The 11,191-nt window shown below is 38.8% G+C and overlaps 1 protein-coding gene across 1 annotated transcript; it reads left to right on the plus strand.

Annotated features, from left to right (window-relative positions):
- Window positions 1-54: 54 nt before the first annotated feature.
- LOC146563052 (uncharacterized) lies at window positions 55-7,218 on the plus strand. Its single transcript, XM_085295405.1, has 3 exons — window positions 55-229; window positions 4,845-5,746; window positions 6,132-7,218. Exons 2-3 carry the CDS (start codon window positions 5,022-5,024, stop codon window positions 6,367-6,369), a joined length of 963 nt encoding a protein of 320 aa, XP_085151531.1. The 5' UTR covers window positions 55-229; window positions 4,845-5,021; the 3' UTR covers window positions 6,370-7,218.
- The last annotated feature ends 3,973 nt before the right edge of the window (window positions 7,219-11,191 follow it).

Below are 11,191 nucleotides of genomic sequence, written 5' to 3' on the forward strand. Positions count from 1 at the left end.
TGTATGAGCTTTTAAACAGCCTAGCCGGAGTGTTGGGCCAGTGGGTGATTTGACTAAAGCCGTTTCCGCCTTTCATTCAAATACGAAAGCGAGAAGTTGAGCTGGACAGAAGTCAAAACCAACTTTGGCAGTTACAGTTAAACCCGAAGGGTCGTTTTATCCGAGGCACCGACTCATAATGGTGAAGCGTGGGGCAAGAAAAGGCTGCAAATAGCGATGATTATGAGCGGTAAGAGCAGTTTTCTCTGCACGCTCACCACACCTCACTCATAAATCAAACAATTTTACGTTTGTTGTTTATACACCAGCGCATACACTGGGCAGAACGACTTGTCGTAGAGGTTTTACACATCGAGAGAGGTTTAAGTCGAATTCGGCTTTGTGTTGTGTAAAGTTGTGACGAAAGAACTGATCGTTTCTGATCTTTGCTGTCTTTTAATTCCCACTCCAGCTGTTTTACATGAAGTAAATGGTGTCATCGTTTTATCCTCTTTATGGTTAAAGAGTGTAATGTGTTGATTTTGTTGTTGATGAAGATTCAAGTTTTGTTTTGGTTTTCCGAGCTAACTTTATGCCCCACTTAACTCTTCACCTAACACCTTGTTGTGGATCATCGTTTCCATCTTGAAAACTTGGCCTACTGCAATATAAGAAAACATCTGAAATGCCGCAACATTATTTATATGTATCCATATTGATGAACTCCTTATGGGGGTAATTTTAAAAACGCCACACAGACTGGCTTTTGTGACTCATTCATATTTGTGTCCACTCTTTTAGGAAATGCCAGTCTTTATGTAAATACGAAAAAATACTAACCTCATAGAGGATGACTCATGTAAAAGTTTTTGGAGTTCAGTTACACGTTAAAGCATCTGAGGTGATTCCTGCTCAGTGTGCTTTAGACTGTCACAGCGAGCAGGCCGGTGTTATTTTGCATGACATTTGCCTTTTGTAAATAAACCGGACAATGCAAATTCCTGTGCAGTTGGATACTCTGTGGAACGTGGCTCTAGCACCATGTTGTTTATTAAAACACAGACTGTAATTCAGTTTTACGTAAAGCTATGCAAACCAGTGGAAACATGTTGCCAGTTTAATACAGAGCTGATGTGAGAGAACCACAGGAGGTGGTACCGGTAAGCGCTTTCTTTGTTTTTTAATGTCGACTGCTAGAAATCCTTAGTTTTGAAAATTAAAAACTATTCCAGGTGTCTTGAGCACCCTATATGTATATTTTAAAGTCATTTGTGTCAATTTCTTTATACATGCAAAATGCATGTATAAAGGAAAAATGCTCTATACAGAGAGTTCTTAAGAACGAGAACTAAAGATGCTGAAATCAGATACAAAAGATATAAAAATAGGTTAACTAATATACTTAGATTTAGTAAAAAGGAATACTATAAGAAGCAATTAGATATAAATAGAAATAATAATAATAAAAGATTATGGGAAATCCTGAACAGTGTTATAAAATGTGGGACTGGACAAAAGAACTATCCCAAGTATTTCATTTGTAATGACCATGAAGAATACAATATGGATGTTGTGGCAAATAGTCTCAATGAATTCTTTGTAACTGCTGGACCAAATTTAGCAAGAACAATCACTCATCCTGGGAAAGCACAGGAAAAACCCGATACACTGATTGACAGAAATCCATATTCTATGTTTCTCACAGCCGTTGATGAAAATGAAGTTCTTGAAATTGTCAAAAAATGTAAAAATCACAAATCTTTGGATTGTAATGATATTGATATGATAGTGGTTAAAAGAGTCATTGAGGCTATTATAAAACCATTTACATACATCTGTAATTTATCATTTCAAACTGGTCGATTTCCAGACAGAATGAAAATAGCAAAAGTTATACCTCTATACAAATCTGGAAACAAACACCATTTCACAAACTACAGGCCTGTCTCTTTACTACCTCAATTCTCAAAAGTTCTTGAAAAACTGTTTAAAAACAGACTGGAAAAATTTATAGATAAACATAAACTACTCACTGAGAGTCAGTACGGATTCAGATCAAGCAGATCAACATCATCGGCACTATTAGATTCAATAGAATACATCACAAATTCCATAGACAAAAAGCAATATGTGGCTGGGTTATTCATAGACTTGACAAAGGCATTTGACACTATAGATCATGATATATTAATAAGAAAACTGGAACGTTATGGTGTCAGAGGGGTAGTTTTAGATTGGGTCCGGAGTTATTTAAGTGACAGAAAGCAGTTTGTGAAAATAAATGGTGGTTGCTCCTTATGTATGGACATTGCTTGTGGTGTACCCCAAGGGTCAGTTTTGGGTCCAAAATTCTTCAACTTGTACATTAACGACATCTGTAAAGTGTCCAAAGTATTAAAAATGGTTCTCTTTGCTGACGATACAAACATTTTTTGCTCTGGTGATGATCTGCAGAATTTATTGGAGGATATGACTAATGAAATAAGTAAAGTGAAGTTCTGGCTTGATAAAAACAAATTATCATTAAATTTGAATAAATCTAAACTTATGTTATTTGGAAATAGTAGTTTAAATACAAATGCAAAGATTCAAATAAATGGTGTTGATATTGAAAGAGTCAGTGAAAATAAATTTCTGGGGGTAATAATAGATGAAAAACTTAACTGGAGAGCTCACGTAAGATATATTCATTCCAAAGTATCACGAAGCATTGCAGTACTAAACAAGGCAAAACAGGTATTCGACAGAACATCACTTCATATTCTCTACTGTTCACTGGTTTCACCATACTTAAGCTATTGTGCAGAGGTCTGGGGCAATAACTATAAAACCACATTACATTCACTTTTTACTCTTCAAAAGAAAGCAATTCGAATCATCCACAATGCAGGTTATAGGGAACATACAAACTCACTATTTTTGCAGTCTGAAATATTGAAAATTGACGATATAGTGAAATTCCAAACAGCACAAATTCTATTCAAAGCAAAAAATAAAGAACTGCCAGGTAATATTCAGAGTATTTTTTTTTTTTTTTTTTTTTTTTTTTTTTTTTTTTTTTTGAAAGAAGGAAGTTATAATTTAAGGGGTTTTTGTAACTTCAAAACAATGAAGGTACGTACTACAAGAAAAGGCTTTTGTGTTTCTGTTCATGGAGTGAAACTATGGAACAAACTGAATATGGAATTAAAGCAATGTCCAAACATAAAACTGTTCAAAAAGAGTTATAAAAATATGATCTTCTCGATCTATAAAGAAAAGGAAAATATTTAAATTAAGTGAATGTCTCTATTTAAAAACAAACAAACAAACAAAAAATTCATGATGTGATATTATAGTATATAGTATATCAGAAATCTGTTCACTATTTTTATTACAAATTATATCAGTAAGGAAGCTGACTAAATATTCACTGATAATTTATGGCAAAGGGGTGGGATTAAATAAGTGTATACTTCTTCCCACTCCCTTTCAACATGTAAATTAATCAGAATGGTTTTTTGTATGTAATTTGTATAGTATATTTTTTCTCTTATTTCTTTTCTAAATGTACTTGTATATTGTTCACATGTTGAAATAAATTACCTATCAATCAATCAATTTCAGACTGAGGTCTTAAAGATCAAACGTGTGGTCAAAAGTTTGGTAGAGAAGTGTATGTGGACTTTGTGTTTGAGACAGCATGAATGTGAATGTAGAAGTGTGCTTTGCCTGCAAAGCTGGAATGGCTTCAGTGAAAAGCTTTTGTGCTTTTTGGTGCTTTTTGTTGCATTTTGAATTCGCAAACTGTCAGTTTGTCCTTTTCTGCACTTTCTAAGAAAGTGGCGTATTTTTTTTATGCACAGGCCCTTGGAAATTGGTAGTTTTAAAATAGTTGAATATAGTTTTATGCAGATCTGATGTTTTAAGGAGAAGCACTCTTGTGTCTGCTTCACCAGCAGCAGCACTGATATAGGTGAGCAAAATTGTTAAGTGCCCACAACAGCCATAAATATGATGCGTAAGCTACTTCTGCCTCTTCAGATTGCAGTATTTAAACAATAGTATCCAGTACACATTTATGCCCCTCGATACCTGTGTTTACATAAATATTGTGTTAACCTCGCTTCTTGGGTCACAGTTGGTCTTTCAGTATAATAATAATAATAATAATAATAATAATAATAATAATAATAATAATAATAATGATGATGTATACTTTATTGATCCCCGTGGGGAAATTCCTCTCTGCATTTAACCCATTCACTCAGTGAAGCAGTGGGCAGCCACTGGGCGCCCGGGGAGCAGTGTGTAGGGACGGTACCTCAGGGTAGCCGTTCAGTGGATTTGAACCCCCGACCTTCTGATCATGGGGCCACCACTCTACCTACTGAGCTATCCCTGTCCCTTTTTAAAAAATAAAAAATAAAAATAAAAAAAATTTAAAGAGGTGTTTTTTTTTGTTTTTTTTTTTAATTTTTATTTAAAGAGGTTTTTCTAAGAGTGCATTAACACAAAAACATTTTTTTGACCATGCTGAAAAACTCCAGCTGTGAGTGCTTCGGAATCTGGAGTATCTTGTCAGCTGAGACACTCTGGTTGCTATGTTACAAAATATCCAGTCGATATTACAGGTATCTGACTTTGACCTTGGCTGTTGCTCTGCTGGTAGAACCACACTGAAGAAAATGTCCAAATGTTATTTCTATTATAAATTATATTAAAAAGATATTAGTGTAGGGCAGGGAACATTGGCATCAAACTGGGAATAACTTTATTTTAATGGTTCACACAGGGGAAATGCTAATGTCGGTGTTTAGATTCAATTGAGGCAATAAGATTTAATAGTGGTAGTTTTGGTTATTGACAGTGTGTTTCCTTTTTAGAGTGTGGAAAGGGTGTGATGATCTGAAGATTAGGGAGCAGCAGCATCCCTGTGTCCAGTCTGTTAATCCATAACTGATGCGTCTCGTCCCTGGTTACTGCTGAAGGCTCAAGCTTCATCTCGTTGCAGCTTTGTTGTTCCTGTGTTGTCAGCTTGTCAGCGCGTCAGCACATGAGACATGAATCCCTACGGAAATGAATATCTTGATTCTCATTTGAGTGGTGCCGCAGCATCTCGAAGTTCACCCCACGAATTGGCTTTAGCGCCATCGTGCGATCAGTCTTCTCCAGTCATCCACCCAGATAATAGTTCTGCTACAGTTTCAGGCCACAACATTCCTCCACACGAGGCCTCATCAGACCAAGAAGGTCCCCAAACCCTGGTCCGATCGCCAAGTTCTACATTCCCGCTTCCAGCTTCAAATCCAGACTTCAGTGTTGGAGCCAGGTCTCAGTCTGATCTAGCTTCAGTCTCTACCCCAGAACCTGGTTTCACAGCAAATCCCTACTCTGCGTTTGGCACCCCGTCTTCATATCAGATCTCTGTGATCATCCCCTCCACAGACCTCCATCCCATTCCCCTCCCAACTCAGTGCTCTGAGGAAAACTGTCCAGACTTGGAGTGTGCCATCTGCTTCAGTCAATTCAACAATGTCTTCCGCTGCCCCAAGATGCTGCAGTGCAAGCATACGTTCTGTCTGGAGTGCCTGGCTCGCATGAACGTCAAGTCGGCCGAGCCCAACGCCATTCAGTGTCCGCTGTGCCGCAGCTTTACACCCTTGCCTTCCCTCGGCCTGCCAAAACTGGCCACAGACTCAGATGTTTTGTCTTACCTTCCAGCTGCTATGCAGAGAGTCTACAGCATCCGTTTCCTCCGCAGCAAAGGGAAGCTGGAGGTCAAAAGGTCAGTGAGGGTGAAAGCCTTCTTCTTGCCTTTTTGTCCAAGTGGTTCTTTGAAAGTTCAACTATTTTCTTACTAGATTTCCCCAGTATTGCAAAGGAAAAACTGAATAGCAGGAATATTTTAATACTCATATTAATCTTAATGTTGTTTTGGAGTGAAATCAACAAGTCGCGCTGTTTATCTGAAATGTATTTTACTGGTGATAGTAGAGCTGTGAAATTGGATCGGAGCAATATATCAGTTATTAATCAGCAAAAGGTGTGTGTATAGATGGATTGTGTATTTTTTTTCTAAATATTTTTGCACTGGTAACTGCGCAGAACTAAATTATTTAAATAAATGCATAAAACATTTAGTTTGAATTTATTTAATTTTTGTTTTTAAGGTCTACTGACGGACAACGTCGGTGGCCTCGGCAGTCGCTAACGTCTCTGAGATCCATCCACCGCTCTCTGGACGTGGGCATTCCCAGTGGGAACGCAGAAGGTCACGGTCATTCACGCGGCACTGTGTTCAGACTGACGAGACACCCGGTGTGTCGTGCCTTACTCCTAACATCTGTGGTGATGATGATGGTGCTTCTGACTGGTGTCATTATCTTCCTCCTCACCTACCGCAATTAACTGAGTGACATCTTGTCCTGCAAAGTCTTTTATAAAAATTGGTGTCATGTCACGTAAAAAAAAATTCTCCTTAATCACACAAAGCAACAGCTTTTCCTGCTGCTATTTAAAGACTGATCCAGATGTGCAATAAACATCACTATTTGAGGCGGTGTTGGATTAAACAGCTTATAACTAGCCAATGAGCTTCAAAGCAAAGAGCTCCTTTTTAAATACAAAACTGCGGAAACTGGATAAAGACAACTGAGAAGCTAGAAGAAGGTGGACTTTTAATCGTGAACATAACACTTCAGCTTCTAATAACTGCCCAGGTATCTTTTCTTGTTTTATTCCTTAGTTTTACAAACTATCAATGCACTTTTATCTGCCTCCCCTGTGCCAAAGGCTCTACATGATCAGCTTGCTGTTGATAACTTGATTAACATAACATCTTGTTGTTCAAGCCATGAAATGGTCAAGAACGGACAGTAGTGGGAAAGAAAGTAGATCCAGTTGATTTTCATTGTAGCATTTTTGCAAATCTTTGTGTTTGATGTTTTAAAAAAAGCTTTATATTAAAGATGAGGGATGACGCACTAAGCAAAAACTGGTTGTCAGGTTCAAAATGCATGTTAAAGTCTTCATGGCTTACATTTAACCGCTAAAAAGAATTGTTTTGCAATTTTGTTACTATCATTTAATAAGTTAAAGCCATTATTATAGACTATAGTTTTGGTCTGGTTGCCTGACTTTAACCACGAGATTCTTTAAACTTACCACAAGCTATTGCCTTCTTCCTTCCTTGTTCTGCTCTGTGTACGTGTGTTGTTTTATTTTTGCAGCACAGTTCCCCCCCCCCCCCCCCCCCCCCCCCCCGGGAAACTTTGAGCACTTTAAAGGGGTGAAACCTGAAGTGTGAATGTTGCACGTTTGATTCATACGTGTATTGCTAACAACAGGTTTCATTTAGTTGGAGCTGCAGCTTGGGTTTCATGCAAATCACCTGAACCGCAATTTGCGCACATTGCATTTTCATAGATGCTGGATCATTTTTGTGTTTTCAGCATCAACACTGTAGGGTTTTCCATGCACGTAGTTTTACTTTAATATGTCTAGGGTTCGAGTTATCTGCTGCTTAATTCTTCATAGCCACAATGGAATGACTTGAAGGCTTATCCATTTAGTTTTAGATCAATATCCACTTAACTCTTCTCCTCTTTGACAAGGAATTTTTTTTTTTTTTTTTTTTTTTTTTTTTTTTTTTTTTTAAAATTATATGCATATTTGTTTTTCTATGCTGTGAGTACTATGAACTAAACTGTTATAAATTATCCAAGGATATGCAGCTCATTTTTGAAAAGGCAAAACGGGGGTATGTGGGTAAAATCGCCTTTAAATGTGTGAACTTTGGGTTTGCATGTCATATTCTGTTACATTCAGCAAGCGGCTGAGCTGTGGGATGTCTGGTGAATGTTGCCCCAATATACAAAATATTTGCTCTAATACTGCAGATTCTCACTCCAGTTGATATTATATTAATCTACACCTCTGACATCAAGCAACACCTGTTGTAAAACTATTTTGACTTGCAAATCAAAGATGAAAATGCTGCTGCTCCCCCCCCCCCCCCCCCCCCCCAGCCATGCCTTCTAAAATGTATACCCAAAAACCAAGTTTTAACTGCAGATTCGAACAGTTGTTTATGACTGACAGCGTGAATATATTTAAAAGTTTACCATCCTATTTTCCTGTTTTGTGTTTGTTTGTTTTTGTTGTGTGTGGTTTTTTCTTTTCTTTTTTTTTTTCTTTTTTTTTTTTCTTTTTTAAAATGCACGAGAAAGTCTTTCAGGTTCTTTTGTGAATAAATGGTGAAGTGAAAAATAAATGATTTTATATATTTTATGTAACTGTTTAGGGAAAGTTTGCAAAAAATTTGTGATACTAAAATAAATTTCTTTGTTTTTAATTTGTCATTGTCCTTATTATGCATTTATTATATTTTAAATACAAAATGTTGCTTGGGTTTTTGTTTTTGTTTTTTGCATTTGTATCAAGGTTGGACTGTATCAACCTTATTTGGAAAACCACTTTCAAATTAAATTAATCTCTCTGATGGTACCTGCTGGCTGGCTATGGCAGGTGGAGCAATAGCATCATATAAAGTAAAGTTTATGTCTAAACAAGAAGCCACTGTGTCCTGTGACGGCCAGTGGGCTGGCCTTGTGTTTTTCTTTTTCCTTTTCCTGTTTCTTGCAGGTAGGTGGAGCTGACCCAATTATTGATGCAGCACACCTGAGAGGCCAGTCCCAGTGTATATAAAGACACCTTGACTGAACCAGGGTGGCTGGCTTTTGGCTCCCTCTGGCACGTGTTATGTTTATTTGGAAGTTTCAGTTATGGCTGTTATGTCCTTTAACTTGTGTTTAAGTTGCTTTACCTTATTTTCATTAAATGTGTCTTACAGTCTTTAAAAGCCTGTGTGTGGTCTCCCATTTGTTTGTCACTTCCTATGAGCCGGGTTGTGACAAATGGGGGCTCGTTTGGGATCGTCCTGGTTTGGTAAGCTTTCTAAAATTTGATTGAGAGCTGGTCTGTTTGCAGCTGCTTGTCTTGGCTAGGTCTTGCCTTGTAGGCAATTGTTGAGTTGATTGCTGATCAGTTTGGTTATTTGTGGTGCTTTGATATTTTGGGTCTGTGTTTGGGAGGCCATTTGGGTTAGGCAGATTGAGTGGAGGCAGTCATGTTAATACTGTTTACTGTAGACTTGAGCTAGTGTTGATGTGCTGTCTTGTGTCAACTTTGGAGCGTATGAGCTGTGTTGATTATTGAATATGCAAAGTTGAAATCAGTGCTTTCCCTGTTAGGTTGAAGGAGTGTTTCTCCCTCGAGAAACATTCATTGAAATTTCTGTTGCGGTGAACACGGTTAGAGCAGTTGTCTCGGGAGCACGTCCCCAGGATTGAGGGGGTCGCTGTTTGTGCAGTTGCCTTTCTCTTCCTGGTGGTTTTTAGTGCATAAGTACCCACCGTAAGTAACTGCATGAAGACTAGGCTTTAGTTAAGTAGATTTTGGTTAGGCAGTTAGTGGGAGAGTGCTGTTTTAAATTGCATGTCGAGAATCAATACTTTGCTGTTATGGCTACTGTTGATGCTTTTGTTCAGTCTCCATCGGAGGAACTCTTGAATAGTTGTACTAAAGAACAACTCCTGAAACTTGCTGAACATTACGATGTCGACATTGGAGATAAACGGTTGAAAGATGAGATTAAAGGAGTGTTGAAGGCTGCATTAGTAAAGAAAGGCGTGTTGTCACGTAAAATGCAGACCTTAGTGGCTGAGGTTGATCAGTCTGTGGTCTCAACTGCCGTTGCTTTGTCTTTTGAGCAGCAAAAGGAGTTGTTACTCTTACAAATGGAGAAAGACCGTGTAAGGTATTCTTTAGAAAAGGAAAAGTTGGAGTTAGAGCAGTATCGGTTAGACCTAATCAAAGCGGGCAAGTTATCAGGTGGTGTTGAGGCTAAAGAGTCTTCTCCACAAGGAGTTGAAACTTTTGATGTCGTGCGTAATTTGCGCTTGGTGCCGAAATTTGATGAAAGAGAGCCAGATGCCTTTTTCTCCCTTTTTGAACGCATTGCTGAATTGAGAGGATGGCCAGCAGCTGACTGTGTGATTATGTTACAGTCTGTGTTGACTAGAAAGGCTCAGGAAGCTTATTCAGCACTCAGTGCAGTTGATTGTCAGAGTTTTGCTACTGTTAAAGATGCAGTTCTGAAGGCATATGAGTTGGTACCAGAAGCTTACCGTCAACGTTTCAGATCATGGAGGAAGTCTGATAAGCAGTCGCATATAGAGTTTGCGAGGGATTTAACTAAACACTTCAACAGATGGTGTTCGGCACTGGGAGTGACAACTTTCCAGGATTTATGTGAGTTGATGGTATTGGAGCAGTTTAAAGAGTGTGTTCCTCCTGTGGTTGCCACTTATATTGCCGAACGGGAAGTGACAACCGTTTCTGACGCTGCTAAATTGGCAGATGAATATGTCTTGGCACATAAGGGGCAGGTTGGTAGAAACTGTTTTCCAGTTGGTGCTCCCGCTAGAGCTTTTTGTCAAACTAAGTTTATGTCATCGGACCCTGCGAAGGCCATTGGTGGTGTGAAGCCCAGTAAGTTTGGTCAAGCATGCAACTACTGCCATGGCGATGGACACTGGAAAGCAGAATGTCCCTTGTTGAAAAGCAAGTTGGCACGTACAGGTAAACAGGTTAAGCCTGCGGCTCTTACCATTCCTGCTCGGGAAATTTCAGTAGTCTCTCGGGAGACGCCAGTTTCGACTAAGTCTGACTCAGAGAGCTATTCGGGGTTTGAGGATTTTGTGTCAGATGGGTTTGTATCACTCCCGGGTGATAATCATAAAGTTCCTGTAAAGATTTTGCGTGACACAGGCGCGAAGGATTCTTTTATCTTAGCCTCCGTGTTGCCATTTTCACAGGTTACTGATACTGGTGAGTGTGTGCTTGTTCAAGGCATGGGTTTAACCACTATCTGTGCCCCATTGCATAAAGTCAGGCTGTCATGCAGTTTTGTGGATGATGATATCTGCCTTGGTGTTCGTCCTGCTTTGCCACTTGAGGGCGTACATGTGATTTTGGGGAATGATTTGGCTGGAAATCGAGTCTGGGCTGACAATTCTTTACCTGTTAAATCTAGAGTTCTGAATGAGTCCCATGAGTGTGAACAGGGTTTTTCTGACTTTGCAGCTTGTGCTGTTACGAGGGCTGCAGCTAAAAGGGATGCAGAGCCTGTAACTCAAGCAGAAGAGTGTCAGGTTGAACCAGATTTGAT

This window comes from Mchenga conophoros, linkage group LG12 (genome assembly GCF_057382185.1).
Source record: "Mchenga conophoros isolate Kocher_MC1m ecotype Shallow Benthic linkage group LG12, M_conophoros_male_GT1.1, whole genome shotgun sequence".
NCBI lineage: Eukaryota > Metazoa > Chordata > Actinopteri > Cichliformes > Cichlidae > Mchenga > Mchenga conophoros.

What these genes read in the sequence shown, in the direction of transcription:
- LOC146563052 (XM_085295405.1), top strand. Translation starts at nt 5,022, where the DNA reads ATGAATCCCTACGGAAATGAATATCTTGATTCTCATTTGAGTGGTGCC. An exon ending in GGGAAGCTGGAGGTCAAAAG is followed by an intron (nt 5,747 to 6,131) that starts GTCAGTGAGGGT and finishes TTTGTTTTTAAG; the next exon opens with GTCTACTGACGGACAACGTC.